The sequence below is a fragment of the Suricata suricatta genome, chromosome 1 (genome assembly GCF_006229205.1).
Source record: "Suricata suricatta isolate VVHF042 chromosome 1, meerkat_22Aug2017_6uvM2_HiC, whole genome shotgun sequence".
Lineage (NCBI taxonomy): Eukaryota > Metazoa > Chordata > Mammalia > Carnivora > Herpestidae > Suricata > Suricata suricatta.
Window position 1 is genome coordinate 153,613,145 of NC_043700.1, and position 24,848 is coordinate 153,637,992.

The 24,848-nt window shown below is 39.0% G+C and overlaps 1 protein-coding gene across 1 annotated transcript in view; it reads left to right on the forward strand.

Moving 5' to 3' along the window:
• LOC115302046 (sec1 family domain-containing protein 2-like) overlaps positions 1 to 24,848 on the forward strand; it is a 49,944-nt gene that overhangs the window by 23,009 nt on the left and 2,087 nt on the right. The window contains exon 3 of the mRNA XM_029952047.1: positions 22,979 to 23,106. Within this exon, the coding sequence (XP_029807907.1) occupies positions 22,979 to 23,106 (128 nt within the window). The remainder of the gene's footprint in view (positions 1 to 22,978; positions 23,107 to 24,848) is intronic.

The following is a 24,848-nucleotide window of genomic DNA, read 5'->3' on the forward strand; positions in this document are numbered from 1 at the left end:
CATCCCTGTCTTATTCTTGACCATAGAGGAAATGCTCTCAGTTTTCCCCCACGAGGATGATATTACCTGTGGATTTTTTGTCTCTGGCCTTTTATTACGTTGAATTATGTTCCCTCTAAACCTACTTTGTTGAGGGTTTTTTTTTTTAATCATGAATGGATGTTGAACTTTGTCAGATGCTTTTTCTGCATCAACTGAAAGGATCATATGGTTCTTATCCTTACTTTTATTAATGTGGTGTGTCACGTTGATTGATTTCCAAATATTGAACCATTCCAGGAATAAAACCCGTTAGACTGTGGTGAATGATTTTTTTAATGAATTGTTGGACTTGATTACCTAGTATTTAGTGAGAATTTTTACATCCATGTTCATCAAGGATATTGGCCTGTAGTTCTCTGTTTTAGTGGAACCTCTGTCTGCTTTTGGAATCAGGGTAATGCTGGCCTCATAGAATGAATTTGGAAGTTTTCCTTCTACTTCCAAAAACTCAAAACACATAGGGTGTTAGAATGGAACACCCTATGGGGTTTATCAATTTTATTATTTTTTCAAAGAACCAGCTCCTGGTTTCTTTTATTTGTTCTGTTGTTTTTTTAGTTAATATATCATTTATTTCTGTTCTAATCTTTATTATTTCCCTTCTTCAGCTGTCTTTAGGCTTCATTTGTTATTCTTTTTCTAGCTCCTTTCAGTGCAAGGTTAGGTTGTTTGAAATTTTTCTTGCTCTTGAGGTAGACCTGTATTGCTATATATTTCATGCTTATGCCTGCTTTTGCTGCATTCCAAAAGTTTTGGACCATTGCATTTTCATAAGTTTCTATATTTTTAAAAATTTCTTCTTTGATCTTCGGGTTGACCCATTCATTATTTAGTAGCATGTTGCTTAACCTCCATGTATTTGTGGTCTTTCCAAAGGTTTTCTTGTGGCTGACTTCAAGTTTCATAGCATTGTGATCAGAAAGTATGCATGGTATAATCTCAATCTTTTTGTACTTGTTGAAGCCTGACCTAGTTTATGATCTATTCTGGAGAATGTCCCATGTGGATGTGAAAAGAATGTGTATTCTGCTGCTTTAGGATGAAATGTTAATATATTTGTTAAATCCATCTGTTTGAGCATGTCATTTGAAGCCATTTTTCCTTGTTGATTTTCTGCTCAGATTGTCTGTCCATTGCTCTAAGTATGGTGTTAAAGTCCCCTACTATTATTGTGTTATTATCAATGAGTTCCTTTATGTTAATAATTGTTTTATATATTTGGGTGCTTTCATGTTGGAGCCATAAATATTTATAATTGTTTGATCTTCCTGTTGATAGTCCCCTATAATATAATACAGTGCTCTCCTTCATCTCTTGTTACAGCCTTTGGTTTAAAATCTAGTTTGTCTGATATTTAAGTATTGCTACTCTGGCATTTTTGTTTGTTTATTTTGTTTGTTTTTATTTATGTTTTGAGAGAGAGAGCATGAGCATGAGAGGGGCAGAGAGAAGGGAGGACAGAGAATCCAAAGTGGGCTCTGTGCTCACAGCCTCACAGCAGTGAATCCAATTTGGGGCTCAAAATCATGAACCCTGAGGTCATGACCTGAGTCGAAGTCAACTATCTGAGTCACCCAGATGCCCGTGACTTTCTTTTGGTGTCCATTTGTCTTCTAAATGTTTCTCCTCACTTTCATTCTGCAGGTGTCTTTATGTCTAAGATGAGTCTCTTGTAGGCAGCAATGGATGGGTCTTGGTTTATTTGTTTTGTTCCATTCTAACACCCTATATGTTTTGAGTGGCTGTTTTAGTCCATTTACATTCAGAATTACTGACAGATACATGTTTAGTGCCATTTTATTACTTGTTTTTTCATTATATCTAGAGATTTTCTCAGTTCTTTTCTTGTCTTTGTCACTTTGGTCTTTCCTTTCTATTCAAAAAGTCCTCTTTAATATTTCTTGCAGAGTTGGTTTAGTGGTCATGAACTCTTTTTGTTTGTCTGGAAAACTCTTTACCTCTCGTCGTATTCTGAATGATATTGCTGGATAGAGTATTCTTGGCTGCAAATTTTTCCCATTCAGCACATTGAATATATTATTCCACTCCCTTCTAGCTTGCCAGGTTTCTGTGGAGAGATCTACAGCTGGCCCTACAGGTCTGCATTGTAAGTTAGGGACTTCTATTGTCTTGCTCCTTTTAAGATATTTTCTTTATTGCTATATTTTGCTAATTTAATTATAATATGTCTTGGTGTTGGCTTACTTTTGGTAATTTTGATGGGAGTTCTCTGTGCTTCCTAGATTTGGATGTCTGTTTCCTCCCCCAGATTAGGGAAGTTTTCAGCTATTATTTCCTTAAATAAATTTTCTGCCCCCTTTTCTCTCTCTTTTTCTTCTGGTTCTCCTGTGATATGAATATTATTACATTTGATGGAGTCACTGAATTCCCCAAGTCTATTCTCGTGATTGATAATTTTTCTTTCTTTTTTTTTTTCAGCTTCATTACTTTCCATAATTCTATCTTCTCTATCACTTACTCATTCCTCTGTTTCTTCCAACCCTGTGTTTCTTATATTCAGTCTGTTTGGAATCTCAGTTATTTTATTTCTTCACTTCTGACTGTTTTTTTTTTAACTCTTTTATCTTTATGGTAACGGTCTCCCTGATTCTTCCATGCTTTTCTCAAGCCCAGTGAGAATTGAGAATGTTGCTTTAAATTCTCCATCTGGCTATTCCTTATATCTGTTTCAATTAGATCTCTGGCTATGATGTTATCTTGTTCTTTCATTTGGGATGAATTCTTCTATCTTGATATTTTGTCTAAGTATCTGTCTTCTTCTCTATATTAGAAAAGCCTATTATGTTTCCTGCTTCTGAGAGGTAATGGCTTTAAGAAGAAGTCATAACGTGTCTAGGGCATGGTGCTTCAGGGAGTGTTTCTGGTATGTGCTATGTGTACTCTGCTGTTGTGTTTTGGCTGCTCTATCCTTCAGGCTAGTTGTCTGTAGCGGCTCTCTTTGCCTGTGGTGGGCAGTGTTTAGACCTTGGCCAGAGTGTGGTGACTTTTAACTAAGTGTGCTCTGCTCAGTTTGTTAAATGGGACCTGATGCTACTTCCACTGGAACTGAAGCTGGTTCATTCTGGAGACTACAGGGTAGATTTTGTTTCTTTTTATTTTTTTTAGGTTTATTTCTTTAATTTGAGAGGGTGTGCATGAGCAGAGAAGGAGCAGAGAGAGAGGCAGAGAGAATCCCAAGAAGACCCCTCACTGTCAGTGTGGAGCCCAATGTGGGACTGAAACCATGAGTTCATGACCTGAGCCATGAGTTCATGACCTGAGCCAAAATGAAGAGTCAGACAATTAACCAAAGTGACCCACCCAGGAACCCCTAGTTTCTGTTTCTTGCCTCTTCCAGTGTCTCGTGGCCACCTGTAGCCACATCATTCTAATCTTAATCTCCATTATCATGTTGCCTTTTCTTCTGACCCTGACTCCTTTTTTGTCTTCTTATAATGATGCTTATGATTACATTGGACCAACCTGGATGGATTTTTGGAGCAAAATTTATGAAATTGTGAAATGCACAAATGGAATCATGTAGCATGTACTCTTTTGTGTCCATCTTTATTCACAGCATAATGATTTTGAGACTCACCACATTATTTTATCCTTTTTTAATGCTGAGCAGTAATATTCCATTGCATGAACATATCACAGTTTAGCTATTTTTCTGTTGATAGAAACTGGTCTCTTTCCAGTTTTTTCCTGTTATGAATAAAATTACCATGAACATCATTGAACAAATGTTTGGGGGAAGATATACTTTCAATTATTTTTCCTTTCAATGGAATTTCTGGATTATTCTTTCATTTCAGCAGAATGGCTATGTCTTAGGGTTGGTACATATTTAAAGAAAACCTACAAGATGGAGGTGCCTGGGTAACTCAATTTGTTAAGTGTCAGACTCTTGATTTCAGCTCAGGTCATGGTCTCACGGTTCATGAGTTCGAGCCCTGTGTCAGGCTCTGCACTGATAGTATGGAGCCTGCTTGGGATTCTCTGTCTCCCTCCCTGCCCCTCCTCTGCTCATGATTTCTCTCTCTCTCTCTTTCTCAAAAATAAATAAACAAACATTAAAAAAAAGGAAAAGCTACTAAATGGTTTTCTAAAGTCACTGAAATATTTTACCCTTTCAGCAACAATACCTGAGTTCTGATTGATCCACATTCTTGCTGACATTTGGTATTATCCATTGTTATAGACTCAATTGTGTCCCCACCTCAAAATTCATATTTCTCCCCTAATCCCTAGTATCTGAAAATGTGACTGTGTTTGGAGAAAAGACCTTAAAATAGGTAATAAAGTTAAAATAAGTCCCCAAGTGTCCGTTAATCCAGTAAGAGGATTAATCTCATAAAAAGAGAAGATTGGGATTTACTAAGAGACACCTGACACAGAGAAAAGGCCTTGTGAAGACACAGAAGATTGCCATCTGCAAGCCAAGGGTAGAGGCCTCAGGAGAAACCAGACCTGCTGACACATTAATATTGGACTTACAGCTTCCAAAACTGTGAGAAAATTAATTTAGATTGTTTAAGCCAACAGTCTGTGGTATTTTGTTATGGCAGTCTTGAGCAGATTAAAAAGAAATTTTTTTTAATGTTTATTTTTGAGAGAGAGAGAGACAGAGAGACAGAGTGTGAGTGGGGGAGGGACAGAGAGAGAAGGAGGCATAGAATCTGAAGCAGGCTCCACGCTCTGAGCTGTCAGCACAGAGCCCAATGTGAGTTGAACCCACGAACTGTGCTATCATCATCCAAGCCAAAGTCAGACATTCAGCCCATTGAGCCACCCAGGCGTCCCTGAGCAGACTTTAATTTTAATTTCAGTCATTCTTGGGAGTATGAAGTTGTTTCTCACTGAGCCTTGAATTTTCATTTTCCTTATGACTAATGATACTGAGCACTTTTTCATGTAGTTATTGTGTAGAGAAATTGGAACCGTCCTACATTGCTAGTAGGAATATAAAATCATGCTGCAACTGTGAAAAACAGTTTGGGAGTTCCTCAAAAAGTTAAACATAGAACTAATATATGACTTAGCAATTTTGTTTCTAGATATACCATTGAACCTTGGACAAGGTGGGAGTTGGGGGTACTGACTTGAGCAGTCAGAAATCTGTGTATAAGTTTTGACTCCCCCAACACTTAACTACTAATAGCTTACTGTTGACCAGAAGCCTAACTGATAATACACACAGTAGATTAACCATATTTTGTATGTTATATGTATTATATATGTGTATTCTTATAATAAAGCAAGGTAGAGAAAAGAGTTAAGAAAATCATAAGGAAGAGAAAATATATTTATTATGTGAGTACTTACTGAAAAAAAAATCCATGTATAAGTAGATTGAGACAAGTGTTAAGAGACATTACATCTCTTTTCTCTTTGCTTCAACAGCTGGCAATGTTCAGCCTGGATCCTAAAGTGGAGATGAGGCATACCATAGTAAACTTAAAGCACAAGTCGTAAACGTATCTTTGTTGTTGTAAGCTACTGAGGGTTTTGGAGTCCTTTACTACCCCAATAGCTTATCTATTGATACATCAGAATAGCTTATCTTCATTGATACATCAAATAATAAAATCCCAGGATGGTAGAATTTCATGTGACTTTTATTTCTTTTTATTTTTATGTATTTGAATTTCTTAAAAGTAGCACATATTATATATATATTCAGGAAAAAATACAATTATTTTCATTGTGGAAAAAATTTAAGAAGTTAAACAATCAGGGGCAATACTTATTGCTCGTAAAAATCTTTCATAAATTGCTAATGATGTTTTTATTGGTAACAATGAACTCATAGAGAGTAGGGACTTTATTTTATGGATTGATGCATTACCCTCACCACTTCTGAGTTTTTAATTATGATTATCTCTAGTTATGATTCCAAGTTGTTTTTTTTCATAGTAGTATGACTTTAGAATACTTAGGGCTTTAATTAATTAGTTAACTAATTTTTAGTAATTTCTTTACCTAGCATGGGACTTGAACTCACAATCCTGAGATCAAGAGTTACACAGTCTTCTGACTGAGCCAGCCAGGTGCCCCTAGAATATTTAGTTTTCTTAACGACTCAGTTTGTCAAGTATTATTTTGCACATTTTCATAAATGATTATGAAATAATATTCTTTGGCAGAAACACTGACCCCCCCAAGTTTAGATCTCTCTCTATTTTTTCATAACTTAGATATTTTGCTCTTCTTCTTTGGAAGAGCAAAGAATACTTCAGAAGGGCTTGGTGTGCATTAGGGATTAGCTACTTTACTTATGCACTTGAAGTAATCACCCAAACAATCCTTAAGGTGAGTATCATTTTTATGTTAGAGGGGAAAAAACTGAGGCTGATAGAAGTTAGTGACCTTGTTGAAGGTTATAGAACCAATAAGAGTACTCTGTATCTTGAACTCAGATTCTCATTACAGAACTCATCTTTATCTTTTTTTCCACATTAAAAGCTGAATCCATATTTGCACCTTATTTAATGAGGCTGTCACTTCTTTTTTTTTTGAGAGAGACAGAAAGTGTATGTGTGCACTTGTGCATGTGCATGTGTGCATGAGTGGGGGAGGAGCAGAGGGAGAGGCAAAGAGAGAATCTTAAGCAGACTCCATGCCCAGCACAGAACCCAACCTGGGGCTCAGTCTCACAGCTGAGAGAGAGATCATGACTTGAGCCAAAATCAAGGGTTGGTTGCTTGACCCACTGACCACCCAGGCACCCCGGCTGTCACTTTTTCCTTTTTTTTTTCCTTTCTCTCTTTTTTTTTTAACTTTTTTTTTTTAATGCTTTTTATTTATTTTTGAGAGACAGAGAAAGACAGTGCGAGCAGGGGAGGGGTCAGAGAGAGGGAGATACAGAATCTGAAGCAGCCTCCAGGCTCTGAGCTAGCAGTCAGCCCAGAGCCTGACGTGGGGCTCGAATTCACGAACCATGAGATCTGACCTGAGCCGAAGCTGGACGCTTAACCGACTGAGCCACCCAGGCGCCCCCACTTTTTCTGTAGAATAATATCACTTCTCTTTTTATGCCAGAATTATGCTTTATTTTTTCTTCTTCTGGGACTTTATCACTGAGTACTATTGCATAACTCTTCCAATTATGGCTTTTCCAATATAGAATTAAATTTGGATAATTGCTTAATGAATGATGATAATTGCAGGATGAGAAAAGGGATTTTCAGACTACAGTCCAAATCCGTTCATACCCACCACTAGTCTGTGACTAAATTTCTCCCTTGCTCTGAGGAGCACAGCGTAGTCTCTGTGGGCTTTCCCAATCCAGAGTTTGGCTTTGCTTATTATTTAGGATTTTCTTTGTTTCAAGGATTCCCATGCTTTTAAAAGCTGGAAGAAGCCACAGGTCCTGAGAGCATATATTTGATACAGATTACTCTGAGCATTTTGAATTTAAATTGTTTCAGCATCTCCTAGCATAATTTTTAATTTAGGATAAGGGTTGTGAGCATTTAGGTGCTTGGTATTGCTGAATTTTCCCCTTTCATTTACTTAGAACAATGTTTCCAAACTTTATTTGGAGAGCACCCTATTCATACTGAACTTTTTTTTTTTTAATGTTTATTCTTTTCTGAGAGACAGACAGATTGTGAGTGGGGGAGGGGAAGAGAGAGAGGGAAACATAGAATCTGAAGCAGGCTCCAGGCTCTGAGCTGTCAGCACAGAACCCAATGTGGGGCTCAAACCCACGAACTGTGAGATCATGACCTGAGCTGAAGTTGGACACTTAACCAACTGAGCCACCCAGCTGCCCCTCATTTACTGAACTTTGAAAGCTACTTGACATTTTTCTTTGAATTGATTGATAACTTCTTAAATTTTTTTCAAGTAATTTCAAGCGTCCAAAAAGTTGCAAGAATAGTACAAGAAACTTTTTTCCTTCTTGAACCATTTGAGAATAATTTGTGTATACCCATCATTTCCATATACATTAACATGTGTATCCTTCAAAGGGATATTCTCCAATGTATCACTATTACAACATTAACATTGATACACCACTGCTATCTGATACACAAGTTTTGCCATTTATCTCCATATTCTTTATAAAAGCAAAGGGATATTGCTTAGAATCACACATGACTTTTATTCATTGTATCTCTTTCATCTCTTAATCTATGACAGTTCCTTAGTCTTTCTTTGAGATTTCTGACCTTGATACTTTTGAAGAGTACAGGCTAGTTATCTTGTAGAACATCCCTCAGTTCATATTTGCCTCACGTTTCCTCATGATTAGATTCAGATTACATGTTTTTGACAAGAATATTAAACAAGTGATACTGTGTTCTCTTCATTACATTCTATCAGGTGGCACATAATTAACCTTGTCCACTCATGGTGATAACTTTGATCACCGGAGTAAAGGAGACATTTTGAGATTATGTCAATTATGCCTTTCCTCATCAAATATTAATCCAGTGGCTTTAGCATCTATTAGTATTTTTTAGCTAAATTATTTCCATGATGGCTGTCCCTTTTAGGTTATGTTCCAGACATGTGTACTTGTAATCCCTTCATTTTGGGGTTTTATTCCAAATTCCTATCTCCTTTTCTAACAGGGTGGTTTTGGCTGCCAAAATCTAGAAGAAAACCTGAAGATTGTGTTTTACTCTGTTTCTTAGGTATTGAGCTTTATGAATTTTTCCAGATTTTTGCATTTCATGGAAGAGAAAAATTAAACAACAACATAGAGCTCCCTACTCTTTATTAGTCAAGTGAGATCCTCTGGTTTTGCTATACAACACACACACGATTGTTTGTCTTAGAATATTGAAAACACTTTAAGTCAAAGAACTTAGCTTTATGAGAAAATCTACACCATTCTTTAAAAAAATTTTTTTTAATGTTTTTATTTATTTTTGAGAGACAGAGAGAGACAGCATGAGCAGGGGAGGGTCAGAGAGGGAGAAATACAGAATCTGAAGACAGGCTCCAGGCTCTGAGCTGTCAGCACAGAGCCTGATGTGGGACTCGAATTCACAAAGTGTGAGATCATGACCTGAGCCGAAGTCGGATGCTTCACCGACTGAGCCACCCAGGCGCCCCACACCCCATTCTTATTCTATGTAAAAATTGTGTGCTTGGTGTGCAAATGCAACTTCAAAATAAGTCTTTTTTACCCCTAAACAGATGGTGGCCCCAACCCCTCCTATGGAAGGAACTATTTTATGTCCTGCTCCTCTCAGAGTTGTGTCCCCATCAACACTTCAACACTGTTCTGTATTTCTAAGGTGTCAAGGAAGATGGGAGTTATATAGGGGTTAAGATGGTAAATAATATGAGCAACACAAATGGGCTCCCACCAGAACCACAACTGAAAGCAAAACTAGTGAGGAATAAAATAAGACTATAATACTGTTAAGAAGTTAAGTTTTCCCAGTTTAGTGTCTTCAAACACTTCCCAATTCAGTACATTCATAATCTGGAAATAATCACGCAGATTTTCTATCTATCTATGTATAGATACAATGGTGTCACCAGTGGTGAATAGAGCAATAAATTCTGGAATTGCTGTAATATCTCTTGTCTCTTCTTCTCTTTTATTTTTTAATAATAGAATAAAAGGTTATGCTGATTTTGAAATGGCCCTTCTTCATGGAGTGGTATGGGGAAGTGATAAAGTGACCAGATGAGTGTGCTTCTAGGAGCATCTATAAAACTGTCACTGCCTCTTTATCTTAGAGCTTCTTGCCGCATGAACCAATCCTTAACTTTTCAAGTCTGGAATTCAAACCAAAGCATACAAATGTTCATCCTAGAGTTCCCCAGTGGAGCCAGTGCTGGCCTTTGGAGCAGGTCATGGAAGTAACCTACAGGAACTTGAAGTGCATCCTCAGAAAAATGTGCATAGAGTGAAAATGTGTCTGGTTGTTCAGTGATCTAATTGTATTAGTAATTTAAAATCCTCATATTGAGTTAATCTGTTTATTTATTTAGGAATCCATATGAAAACCAGTCTTTCCTATGCTTTGTTTGCTATGAAAAAATATAAATAAGTTTGTGTTGATTATGGGATTATGAATAATGAGCTGGTAGAGATAGGAATAAAAAATGTTTACCTGTATTGAGATGAAATTCAGTTATCCACACTTATTTTATATGATGGTTAAACAGTTTATATGTTATGTTCTCATCCATTTTTTTCTCCCATTTCTACTATGGTCTTTATTTGGATGTTGGTATTTAAAAACTGTTTCCTAATTTTGCGGGATTTTTTTAAGTTTCTGTTTTAATCACCCAGTGCTCATCATGGCAAGGGCACTCTGTAATCTCTATCAGTTCTGGTCCATGTTTCAAGAGGTTGCACGGGCCCGTTGCAGTGCTGAATGAAAGTATCACAATGAAGGATGAAATGATAGAGTATTCGCTGGAAAGAGATTAAACTTTGATTATATATCAGTTGGAGATTGTTCTTTTATTATTCTGAGCATTATAAAGCCTGTGTGAACTGTTTATCCTGGAATTAAACAGTGTTTTATCCCGGGATTTTTTTAGTTTCCTTAACAGGTGGTTGTGATTTCTGCACTGTTAAAGACATTCCAGTACATTTATAATCTGGAAACAATCACACAGATAGATTTTCTGTTAGCTGTGGACTGATGCAGAAGGAGCATGCGTTTTTTAGGACATTTGTTGTTTTTGAGTACCAAACCAAGAGCATAGAAGTCACAACAAGATTATTATGGTAATGAAAAGTTTGTAACAGACTATTTATTTATGCTTTTATTTATTTATTTTTTTAATTTAAAAATTAATGTATATATATTTTAATTTATTTTTGAGAGACAGGGAGAGACTGTGTGAGTAGGGGAGGGTCAGAGAGAGAAGGAGACACAGAATATGAAGCAGGCTCCAGGCTTTGAGCTAGCTGCCAGCACAGAGCCCGATGCAGGGCTCGAACCCTCAAATTGTGAGATCATGACCCGAGCCGAACCTAGCTGCTTAAAATGACTGAGCCACACAGATGCCCCTATTCATACTTTTAAAATGACAGCCTTTTCCTCAGAACAATAAAAACTGAATTTGTATGGCGCTTTATTCTTGTTGAGCAAATAATGAAAATCACTTTTATATAGTCTAAGAGATCTATTATATTAATGAGACTTGACAGGTACATACTAGTGACTCGCTGCATCAGTGACTCGCTGCATCAGGATTTGTGTTTTTTCATTCAACTCTGTTTCTTCTCCAAATATGCCCCAGTGTGATATTTGAATTAAGCATTTTTGAAGCGATCTTATCTTTTTCAGGAATATGTTTGATAGTTAAGAGGATGTTCCTTAACACATGCGCTAGCAGGTACAAAACCTCCTGGAGCCAGTCTCCTCCTTTCCGTTGCTGAACCACGAGAGACTTTCTGTTGATGTGATTTTTTTTTTTTTTTTTTGGTGTCCATGAGCAGCCTCTGTGCAGTTTTTATTTTCTAGTCACTATTGTGGCATAGTTGCTTTTCCACCAAAACCTCATGACCTTGAACAAGGTACTTGATGTCTCATAGTCACAGTTTGCTTCTCTGTAAAAGTGAGGCATGCTAGGTGATTTCTAAGGAAACTTTGATGTGAATTCCTCTTACTTTATGATTTCCATGTGCTGTGTTCAGAAAATAAAGTCCAGAACAGGAATTACATGAAGACAGTGGTTTTTATGTCTGTTTTATTCACTGCTATGTCCTATTATCCAAGAATGGGGCCTGTGCATAGTAGGAACTCTTACTTATTGAATAAAGAACAAAACCCAACATACACACCTCTAATAAGAAGAAATAGATAAATTATATTTCCATTAAAATTAAATTTTATCTTCATATTTTGAAAGCTATTTTAGAGTCCAGCTCGGGGTTCTGTTTGTAAGACTGGCTGTGTATGTGTATGTGTGTGTGTGTGTATACATATACACCATACACACATACAGACACACGTGTGCACGCGCACACACACATTCAGCAGTGTGAGTATTAGTACATCTGATTCTAACCCTCCCCTGGTAAAATCCTTTAGTGGCTGTCCATTGCCCTCTGGGTAAAGACTACCAGTTTTAACTAGTTATAGAAAGCCTTCCTAAATCTGCGCTCTGCTAATTTTTCTGCCCTAATCTCCTCTGTTTTTTCCTGCTCCCTCCTGCCTTTCCCCTCTATCTGTTCCCACACTCAGCTGCAGCTATACCAAACTTCTTTCAGACCCTCCATCTTCTGCTACCCCACATTTTGATCATCCTGCATTGCTCTTTCACTCACCCTACCCCCATTTTTATCTCTGCTTCCAGAGATGGTACCTTTTATTTCCTATATCATAGTGTATTATCTTAAAATGACTAGTTCGATGTCTTTTCTCTCCAACCCAACTTTGGAAGCTTGCTCAGAGAGGGTCTATGCCTGACCTGTTCGCCCTGGTACACCTTTGCACCTCTAGTGCCCGGCATAGACTGTGGCCCGGGAGATGGTGGTCTGAGTGCATTGCCACCCATGTGCCCAGGATGCTCATTCTCATAAAGCCAGAATGCTTGTGTCCTTCCTACCCTGTGACCACTTCCACTCCCAACTCATGAAAACAGATTTTCTTTAATAATACGTAATTTGAGTTAGTCATAAATGTTAAAATGGGGCAAGTGGGATTTAGAATAAGAAGTGCCACATTAGCAGGCGCCTGGGTGGCTCTGTCGATAAGCATCTGACTTCAGCTCAGGTCATGATCTTATGGTTTGTGAGTTCGAGTCCCACATTGCATGAGCTCAAATCCCACTTTGGGTGAGCACGAGCCTTACATGGGGCAAATTTGAGCCATGCTTGGGGTTAGCATGAGCCCCACATTGTGTGAGCACGAGCCCCTCTTTGAGTGAGCTCAAGCCCTGCTTCGAGTTAACATGAGCCCCACTTTGGATGAAGCACGAGTCCTGCTTTGGGTGAGCCCTGCTTCTCTCTCCCTCTGTCCCTCTGGGCTTTCTGGGATTCTCTCTCTCTCTCACTTTCTCTCTCTCCCCCCTCCCTCTTTCCCTCTCTCTTTCTCTCTTTGCCCCTTGCTCAATTGCCATCTCTCTCCCACCCCCCACCCCAAGGGAAAAAAAAAGGAGTGCCACATTAGCTTGCTAGAGCTGTCAATGAGTGAACACTTGAGTGATACCTAGAACAGAACTAGCATTTAGTAGGTGTTCAGTAAGTGTTTTTTGAATGAATGAGACCTTATTAGTGAGTATCTGGAAGAAAAGGGTTGTAGGCAAAGGAATAGCAAATCCAAGGGCCCTGAGTTGGGAATACACTTTGACCTATTCAAGAGGCTGAAATAAGGCAGTGTGACTGAAGCCTAATAGACAAAGCTGAGAAGGTGAGAGGTGAAGTTGTAGATAAATAAGGACCTTGGGTTTTAGTGTAATGGCAGTGGGAAGCATGGAAGAGTTTTGAGCAGGAGAATGATATGATCTGATAGTTTTAGGAAGTCACTCTAGGCCAAGCGATCCTCAATTCTTGCTTGGACCATGTAGTAGCCTCTCACCCAGAACTCAGATCCATTTTCTACAGCGAGTGATCTTTTTGTGAAAAAAACAATTTTTAGGGGCACCTGAGTGGCTCAGTCGGTTAAGCATGCAACTTCAACTCAGGTCATGATCTCCCAGTTCTTGTGTTGAAGCCCCACATCAGACTCTGTGCTGACAGCTCAGAGCCTGGAGCCTTCTTCAGATTCTGTGTGTCCCTCTCTGCCCCTCTCCCATTGCACTCTGTCTCTAAAAATGAATAAACATTAAAAAAATTAGAAACTTTTTTTTAATGTTTATGTATCTTTGAGGGTTAGGGAAGGGGCAGAAAGAGAGGGAGACAGAGGATCTGAATCAGGTTTCGCACCGACAGTAGAGAGCCAGCCCTTTGTGGGGCTTTCACTTGCAAACCTCCAGATCATGACCTGAGCTGAAACCAAGAGTTGGATGCCTAACAGACTGAACCACCCAGGTGCCCTTACAGCGAGTGATCTTCTAATAATGCAAATGTGATCAGTCAGTCTGTTGCTAAGGACTCTTCAATTGCCCTTGGAAGAAAGTCTGCAATCCTAATGTGGGCTTCCCAGGCCTTGGGTAAGATTCTGCTTCCACTGAGGGAGTGACATACTAGGTCTTTCCGTTCATACTTCTAATGCCCCTGCAAAGGTCTCAGGACCCCCATCCCACCCCACCTCCATGCTTTTGTTCCTGCCTGGACTGGGCTTGCTCAGGTCTTTAACTGGCCAACTCCTACTCTGCCTTTGGGGCTCCCTATCATATCCTCAGCCACTCTCTGACTGCCACCTCCACACCCAGACTGGGTTAGGGGTTGCACTCTCCTGGGGTAGCTCCTGTTTTCTGCTTTGTCACCTCTGCGGGAGCATTCTCAGTTCTAGCATCCCTGCCAGACTACTCACACCATGAGGGCAGGGCCCTGGAGGTCGCCTGCAGCCATGGTTTCAGCATCTTGCTGAGCCCTTGGCCTACAGCGGGAGCTTTTATTCTGAAATACAGAGCGCATGAAGGACTCGTCTCCCATGCCAGGGGTCTACTTGGTGTGTCCCGTGTTTAACTGCTTTCTCTTCTATTGAGACGAAGGGTAGTGGACAATTTAGATAGATGTGAGGTAATTGTTTAAAAAATAGTCAGGACGACAGATGACTGTTGAAAGCTTTATGAATAATTTAATTAACAACCATACCTTCAGAGCTCATTAGGCTCACCATGGATGGAAGCCATTATTCCCTGCTGTGGAGAACTATGACTCACATTACTCTGTGTTTAAAATTAGTTGACAATGCTTTGTTGTTGTTGTGATTGTTATTGTTGTATTTATGTTGGAATCCTATGACTGTTACTGCAAATCCTGTGAGTAAGCCTAACTTCCCCTGCTCTCCACGAAGAGGCCATTTCTCAGAGTTTAGTCACAAGATAATGGTGTGCATTCGCGGTTCACCCTTCGTCTCCTAACTGCAGGTCTTCTACTTGTTTGGAGCGGCACCGTGATTCAACATTCAGCCATCTCTCAAAAATTAATGTTGTCCTCTTTATATTTTTTTTGGTGATGAATACTTCCTGTTAGGTTCTAGCAGACTGCACTTGACATTTTATACATGCCAAACCAAGGCAGCTTCTAAGATTTCATTCATCGTTGAGTAATTCTAGTGAATAAAGAGCCAGGAATTAACTGAAAGGAACATATCTTCATGAGCAGAAGTCTCCTGACAACACTAATTCTAGCAAGTTATTACTATGTGTATATTGTTGGCCTGTAGTCTTCTGCAAACATGACAATTTGTCATAAGAGTTTAATTTTTAAGGATTTAAGATAATCAGTTTAGCAAAAAAGAGCATACATTTTGTATGTATTTGACTTTTATGCAGTTACTGACAATATTGAAACTAATTAAATTTCATGGTAATAAAGTGGATCTTTTTATAGTACAAATATTCTGCCTTATGTTATGTATTTCAAGGAATCTATTGAAACAAAATTGTGTTCTGGTAGCTATAATGAAATAAAGTTTCTCATTAGAAAACTTGACTTTAAAAACAGAGAAAAGGGTAGAAATTGTTTAATAAATTCTACAAGCTTTTGGGAATGTTCTTTTGTTAACTTTTTATTACTCTCACTGGATTTGCGAGAAGGAAGAGAGTTTTAATAAAAGAAATAACGGCATGGAATATTCACCCATCTTTCTTTTTTTTTCCCAATTTTTTTCCTTTTATAGTTTATTGTCAAGTTTGTTTTCGTATAACACCCAGTGCTCATCCATGCCCATCAGCCCTCTTCCTCTCTCCCCCTCCCCCATCAGCCCTCAGTTTGCTCTCAGTATTCAAGAGTCTCTCATGGTTTGTCTCCCTCCCTCCCCCCAACTATTTTAACCCCTTCCCGTCCCCCATGGTCCTCTGTTAAGTTTCTCCTATTATACTTATGAGTGAAAACGTGTAATATTCACCCATCTTTTACTGAGTTCCACAAATTGAATCAAATTGATATCTGTGAACTTGGAGCACCAGGGCATAATGAAAACCATATAAATGTAGCTTGTTAGAAATCCTAGTAATTAGCATCTAGTTCAAGCCTTTTATTTTACTGAATGGTGCTGAATCATGGTTAATAAATGGATTTTGGAGTTCACAGGAACTTCAGTTCAAATTTGCACATATTGACTCTGTGATTTGGGCAAATTATTTTATCTCTTTAAGACTCTGCTTTCTCACTTATGAAATGAGGCAATGATACTTATCCTGGAGGGTTGTTATTCAATGAGATGATATAGTCATGTTGCTTATGACATAGTGAATTCTCAGCAAACGAAAATAAGAAAGTTTAATTGAATTACCCCAGGTCACGGAAGCAGCCCATAGCCCTCTGAGTGGTGGCCCCAAGCTCTAAACCTTGCCTCCTTTCTTGTTAATAATGGATGTTAGGGGTGCCTGGGTGGCTCAGTCAGTTAAGCATACGGCTTCGGCTCCGGTCATGATCTCAAGGTTCGTGGGTTCAAGCCCCGCATCAGGCTTTGTGCTGACAGCTAGCTCAGAGCCTGGGGCCGGTCTTCAGATCTTCAGATTCTGTGTCTCCCTCTCTTTCTGACCCTCCCCTGCTCACACACTCTCTCTCTCTCAAAAAAAAAAAATTAAAAAAAAATTAAAAGGAAATAAAATAGTGGATGTTAGGCAAGCAGCTTTATTCTGTCTCAGTTTTATCAGTGGTCAAACAGCTAGAGGCCATTTCTCCTGTTTCCCAAGGATATAATGAAAAGCAAATAAGAGCTAGATTGGAAATAATACCTTGAGGCAATTTAGACTTTAGTTTTTTTTGTTTGTTTCCTGTTTTTGCCTTTTCAGCTATATAAATGATATTTATGCAGAATGATTTAAAATTCAGTAAAGTCTTACAGGGAAACATTAGAGAAAGCTGAGTAAAAATGGAAAGTGATTGGCATTGTATAGCAAAGTGACTATCAATGGCTACAGGTGACCTACAAGAAGAATCATATGATATTGTTTAAAGCAAAATGTGGAAAATCCTGAGAGTGAGGTTTTCTTGCTTCATGAATTATTATAGATCTACTTATTACACGTCATTCTTTACAATGTTTCATTCTATCTTATATGAGGCCCACACATAAAAGAAGAATAGAAGATGTATTAAGGATTGGAAAAGAAAGCCACCATGAAAACTTTAAAATTATTCGTATTGTATATAATCAGTTCTCTTTGATGATTTGCAAAACACAGGCCTGGCGTGGTTGAGTCAATTGACGACTGAGCTCAGAAGCCAGTTGTCTGGGGGTGAGTCCTGGGTTAGCCACTTACAGGTTGAGTGTACTTAAGTAAGTAAGGTGGCTCTCTGAGGATTTTTAAATTGGGATGGTCTCTCATGGCTTAGCTTACGATGTGAGGATCAAATGAGACATAAGTTGTTTTGTAGAGTCTGAAACGCTTCTAAAATAGAAAGTAGTGGTGGTATTTAAAAGCAGTTTTTAGTACTACATTTTATTTACCTTTCAAAAGTCTTCCTTAAATTAGCCAGGAAAAAAAGAAATAAACTGTTTTTGGGTGGGTGTGATTATTAAGAAGATGTTGTGAGCTGTTCCTGAACTTAGACAAAAGACTCAGCCAGATGAGTTAGGTTTACAGATAAGGGATTAGATTAGGTGTGATGAGATCTAATAGCGGTTTGATTGGTTTGAAGCTGTAGTGATTTTCTTGGGCATATTATAACATTTTCTTTAGGTGTCTTCAGAATCTGAAAGTAGATTTTTATGTGTCTGTCTTAGGTGAGGCGATGTTCTGCTGAAGACGTGTAGGTGGCTAATTTACTACCACCTCTGATGTTCATTTCTACCCCAAATGTCATAATCCACTTTATAAGTCAGTCTGGAAATATTTATGGAATCTGAACTCCTCATAAAAGTAACAATTCTCATTTTAAAATGTCCTGTTGTGTGCACTCTGCAGAATTTCAATGTAATTTATGAGGCAAGAAGCTGGCACAGGAGTCATTGCATAAAAACCTTCCTTCCTTGTAGCCATTCTGACTGATAGGAGGTGATAGCTCATTGTAGTTTTGATTGCATTTCCCTGATGATGAGTGATGTTAAGCATGTTTTCATGTGTCTGTTGGCCATCTGGATGTCTTTTTTTTGGAAAAAAAATGTCTATTCATGTCTTCTGCCCATTTTTAAAAAGTTTTCTCATGTTTATTTTGAAAGAGAGAGAGAGCACGCGAACAAGCAGAGGAAAGGCTGAGAGACAGAGGGGGAAGAGAGAGGATCCCAAGAAGCCTCCATGCTCTCAGTGCAGAGCAGAGCCCGACTTGGGGCTCAAACTTAACAAACTGTGAGATCATGACCTGAGCTGAGATCAGGAGTTGGACACTTAAATGACTGAGCCACCCACGTGACCAAGGTGCCCCAGTCTTCTGCCCATTTTTAAAAAATATTTATTTCTGAGACAGAGAGAGAGAGAGAGAGAGAGAGAGAGAGAGAGAGAGAGAGACTGAGTATGAGCAGGGGAGGGGCAGAGGCTTAACTGACTGAGCCACCCAGGCAATGCTGTTCTGCCCATTTTTTTTCTTCTGCCCATTTATTAACTGGTTTATTTGCTTAAATTTTGTCTTTTTTTGCTTTTGATAGCTGTAAGTCTTGAAGTAATCTATAGTAAAGTTTATTTTATTCCTGCAAATCAAAATTCTCTATGTCAACATGTCATATGCAGGAGGATTGCTTGAGTTGGAGTTTTCAGTGTTTTGATGTGTATCATTATGAATTCTGTATTATATATTGTTGATCTTTTCACATTAGAAAATGAAGCTACTGGGAGTGCCTGGGTGGCTCAATCAGGTAAGTGTCTGACATCAGCTTGGGTCATTGCACAGCTCGTGAGTTCCAGCCCTTTGTTGGGCTCTGTGCTGACAGCTCAGAGCTTGGAGCCTGCTTCGGATTCTGTGTCTTCCTCTTTCTCTACCTCTCCCCCACTGTCCCTCTCTCAAAATTAAATAAAAACATTTAGAATATTAAAAAAAATAAATTTAAAAAAGAAAAGAAAAGAAAATGAAGCTATTGACTGTGTTTATCCATACATGTATGTAAGTAGATAGAAAGATTAATGCACTTCCTAAACAGCCTTCCTTCTATGTCTTATGAGAAAATTCTGACCTTTAATCTTTTTTATTACCATTGCATTTGCTGCTACTGCTGTGTTTATTGAGCACTTAGTATGTGTCAGGCATTGTTTTAGGTGTTTGAGTTACATGAGCACATTCAGCTCTCCTAATAATCTGCTGAACTTGTACTATTACCATCCTCAAGTTAACAGAGGAGGAGACATGTACCGAGGGGTTAAGTAACTTCCCCGTGATGTAGAGCTAACAAGTAGCAGAACCAGACCCTTTATTGATTGGTCCAGAACCCACGCTTCTACAGTACTGCCTACCACTGGTCTATTACACCGGCCCTGTGCGATAGCACTCTGTGTATTGCTTAGTCCCTCATCGGGAAAATAGAAAATTTGTACAGTTGGAGAGGATAAATAATTGCACAAAATACGCCATATAGTTATAGTGTAGATGTCAATGAACTTCTCTCGACTTACAAAATTTGACGTCAGCAATTGATTTCATATTAAACTTCAGTAGTATGAAATGACTGTTGGAGCCATTTTATGAGCATATTAGAGAAAGACCGTGATTAACTCGTACATTCAACTCAGCAAGTGCAATGGGATCTTCCTCAGCGCCAGTCATTCAGAGAGCCGACACCAGGTCATGCGTGTCCCCCTGGTAAACTTAAGATGCCCATGTATCATGTGGGGGTTAGTTTGGTGTGGTTAGGAAACTGTTTTGTTTAGGAAGTAAACATTAGAAGCTGTCACACGTATCTGGACAATCAGAATTGTTTATATCAGCGAAACAGTTCAAGGAAACATGACCTGACCCTGGATCAATGTTAGAGATGGTGGAAACCTTATGTATTTCTTGTAAAATGTTTTAATTGAAAAAAGCCAGGGTGACTTTAGTACAAGCTCTGTGTAACTTTAGTGCATATGAGCAAATCAGGATTGTATGAAAAAAATACTCCATGTAATTGAGTTCACTGAATATCTTACAAACCCTTGAACACACGGGATTTTAAGACCATTCTCGTTCATAGCAATAGTAGCAACCATCACAACTACTCATATTTATTGTGAATCTAGAAGGTGCTTTCTGTGCATTGTCTTATTTAATGAACCCTCACAACAACTTTATCGGGTAGTCACTATGGTTACCTCTGTATCACAGATGAGAAAATGGAGAAAAACAGAGTTACATGCGTTAGGTTATATAACTAGCAAGTGTTACTCTTTACTCAGCATTTATTGGATACACCTCCCATGGGGCCTGGCACTGGTGTAAGTAGTGGGGACTTTGCATTGGGTAAAACAAAACCCGTACTTTCATAGAAGGATCTTAACCTTCTGTGAGGGAGATAGACAGCAAACAGATAAACATGGATGCCTGTGATCAGTCAGGTGGTAATAAAGATTACAGAGGACAGGGAAACCCAGGAAGGGAGAAAAGGAATACCAGGATAAGGTGCTGGGATGGGCTGTTGTTACTTTTTTATTGTGTTTTAGTAAGGGGGCCTCTGATAAGGCAACATTTCGGCAGACACTGGAAGAGCATTCCTGGCAAAGGCAGAGAAGAGGTCCATGTGCGTGGACTGCCTGAGGAAGATCCAAGAGGCTGTGTAGCTCGGGTGGGTGGGTGAAGGGGAGAACAATCAGAGTTTGAACCCAGGTTTGATCGGACCCCAGAGCCCACATTTTAACCATTACACTAATCTGAGGGGGCAACCACAGCCTTGCATGACCTACTGTGATTTTGGAGGCACTCTGTATTAGCAAAATACACACTCCCATAGAAAAAAGGAGGGCAGTGACGTTTTACTCTAGAAGTTGTGTGTAGTGTTGAGAATATATGAGAAATCCCTGTGGTTTGGGGAGAGGTGCTTTGGAGAACAAAAGTAGGGAACAGCTGTGGACCATAAACTTGGGAGCATCCCTCCACTGCTCAGAATAGTGGTTCTCTACTGCCTTCAGAGTTTTGGAGAAATGGTGTAGCTTTCCCAAAGTCCTATAGAGGAAATAGACCTGGTTTTGAATGACAATAAAGACCGTTTTCGTTACTGCAAAGCTATGCTGCACTTTTCAGAATGTGAAATCGATTGTATTCCGTGGCTCCCTGTCACCTACCAAAAGATAAGCCTTGGCAGTGAACGCGGGGCCTTGTAGAGTAGCGCCTTCCTTCTCCTTTGCCCTTACGTCTACTGCCCCTCCTCTTGCATCTTAGCATGGAGCCAAACAATACTCTTTAGTGCCACGTACGGGGTACTTTGTACTGAAATGTCTGTAATATCCTTCTTCCCCTGGCTTTATTGTTTTGTGATGAAGATTTTATATCTCCCTTGAAGACTTCACTGTTTTCCTTCCCAGATTGAGTTACAACTTCTTGCCTTGGCTGCTTTCAAAGCTTATATATCTCACACTTGCTTATCATTTCTATTGGAAATACTTTTTGAGTCCCTGTCCTCCTACCCAGGCTTAGAGCCTTTGCTCTGTGCTACCAGAAAACTCTATGCAAGCATGGATCTGCCTCTTATCACATTTTGGGGGTAGTTTTTTAATGTAAATATCTGCCTCTTCTTTCAGACTCTAAAGTCATTGAAAATTGTGGCTCTTTTTTTATCTGTATTGAAACCACTGAGAAGAGCACTTGGCATAGGCTCATTTAAATTAAACTTAGACTACTGGATGCCGAGTTATAATGATGACAGTTTCGATCAGAGCAAAACAAGGAGCATATGTTGAACAGTGATGTTGGTTCACTCAGAAAAAAATAGATGGTAATAAAAACAGTACTATTTAATGAAAGATTATTGTGTGTATTAAAGTCAGCACTGATACAAATCATTCCATTATTCCAAATGAAATTCAAACTTGACAGATATAACCTATTAGGTATAACTTTGAAGCTAAATTAATGTCATAAAGTCAAACTATAAAAAATACATTCATTTCCAAACTATTGCTAACTGGATTGTAGGACAGGTTAGTGGGGCTTTAAGTGGAGGAAAAATGCCCTTAGAAAGGGACAGAAGTCATCTTTGTTTTTTTCTTTATACTCAGTTTTTAGAACGTTACTACAAACGTGTATACTTGGCTACATGCAGAGATCTTCCGGAAAGAACACTGTACTCATTTATAATTTGGACGTGGCCTGGTGGGTGAGACAGAGGGCTGTTGGGAAAGTGAGCCCAGATGAGACCCTGCATAATGCAGTGCTTCGTGCTGTATCAATGGTTAATTATAAAGGCTGCAGAAGTACCGTCCTTATAACCTAAAGCCCAAAGTGGGCTACTTAAGGCCATGGTTACTTAGCCTGATCCCTGATTTTCATTCAGTAGAAAACCCATTCATTAGGAATTCTATTGAGTAGTTTTTGGACAGGAATTCTCATTGCTGATTGCTTTGCATTTCCCTGAGAAGTATGCTATCTAATCACGGAGAAATCATTTTTAGACATGTCTTTAACTTTGGCTTACAAACCATGTCTTTGTTACTCTAGCAGTGTTAAATTACACTCTGAAATATTTTTAAAGGCAAATCTCAAACAGTTTATCATACGTTTCTCTCACATTTCTCAGCACAATATAGCTTTTCCCCCCTCACTTTTTTGCGGGGGGGGGGAGCTTGATTTTATTATAGCCATTTCTCAATATTTTATGCTGATTAAAATGGATTAGGTATGCTTTGTTTAATCTTAATACTTAGAGCCTAGCAGTAGGAAAGACTATATTAATGCTCAGAAGAGATATTTAAGAAGTTATTTTGCTTTCAGCTCTTTTCATTATCCAGCAGAAATTTATTCTAAAGCTCTTTTGTGGTTTCATTGCAGCGACACAGCAGCCAAAGCCCTGTGGGAAGCCTTACTGAGCACCAAGCACAAAGAGGCAGTGATGGAAGTCCGGAGACATCTAGTGGAAGCAGCAAGCAGAGAAAACCTGCCCATCAAGATGAGTATGGGTAAGCGCATCCTCTTCTCTGAGGACAGACAGGCACCACAGGCTCTGGGAAGTTGATGAAGCTTGCTCTGAACTGAGGGCTAACCTAGCCAGCATGGCATCCCGGTGAAAGCAGTCAAGGTATCTGTCACCTGTTGAAAGAGTAGGGAAGGAATATGGACACAGTGCTCTTGGGACTCAGCAATGACCCCCCTGTTTTAGACTCAACTTTGGGAACTCCAGGAGAGCCCTTGCTTACCAAGAGTAATCCTTTTCGTTTCTTTCCTTGAGCTGGATCTATCAAAATTGGTCTGGACCACCTCCTCTTCATTCTATTCCATTCCTCCTCCTCTGCTTGCTCCCCAACCCCCTTATTGTGGATGAAGGAAGGGTCTTTTATTGGTTTTCAATTAATGAGTGAACTATAGTGCTGATCAAACAGTTGAGCGAGTAGACACGTTCCAGCCTGGCCTTTTCTCCTTAGTGTCGTCGACTGATTGTCCAGTCACACGAGTGCTGTGCTGTCTTCAACCAGGGGGCTGCATGCTTCGTGTTTCTTGTTTCTCATTTCTCTTCACATTCAGCTTTGTCTTCAGTCTTAGAAGACTCTGGCTGCAATAGAATTTTGTGTTTTTTTAAATGTTTATTCTTGAGAGAGAGAGAAAGCACAAGCGGGGGAGGAGCAGAGAGATGGCGACAGAGGATCTGAAGCAGGCTCTGCGCTGACAGCAGTGAGCCAGATGTGGGTCTCGAACTCACGAACTGTGAGATCATGACCTGAGCCAAAGTCGGGCACTCAACCAACTGAGCCACCCAGGCGCCCAAATTTGGGTTTTAAATGGCTTTTTCCTTTTGATTAAAAAGTCAGAGTACTTGGTGTTATGATTGATTTTAGAAAATGAATTTGATGTTTTACTTATTTTTTAAATTAAATAATTTTATTAATATGGAAATATTTAAAATGGATATAGCATCTGTTTAATAGGTAGAATTTAATTCTGGAAACTTGCAAAAGTTTCTTTCGCTGTTTAAAAAAAATACTGTTTTTCTTGGGGCACCTGGGTGGCTTAGTTGGTTGTTTCCAACTTCGACCCAGGTCGTGATCTCACGGTTCTTGAGTTGAAGCCCCACGTTGGGCTCTGTACTAACAGCTCAGAGCCTGGAACCTGCTTCGGATTCTGTTTCTCTCCCTGTCCTCCCCCCCACCCTCCCGCACCCCCGGCACTCTCTCTCTCTCAAAAATAAATAAACATTTTTTTTAAATTAAAAAAGTAAATAATGTTTTTCTCTTGTAATCTGCTTTTAGGTATTCAGTTAATATTAGTACATTTTATTGGATGGGAAAATTTTTCTTTGCTGAGATTCATAGTCCAAGTTCTCGATTATTTATGAGTATGAAAATCAAACTACCAAGCTGAAATAGAAGAACAAAATTTTGAAAGTGAAAGAATATAGATGAATCTAAAAGGAAAAAAGGTACAGGATCATAATAAGGAAAAAAATAATTCTCAATGTGTTAGGCAACTCTATATGAGGGCTTTTTGGAACGTAATGATAGAAAAATGCTTACTGAGTCAGGTTTTTATCCTAGTCCATGTGTTAATTTTATTTAATCCTCACAGTAATTCTGTGAGACGGGGACCATCAGTATCCCATATTTCAGATGAGGAAGCTGGACTAGAAAAAACACTAAGTTGCTTCAGGCCACATATCTGAGGAGGGGTAGGACTAGCATTCACATCAGATATTCAGAGGTGAGAGGGT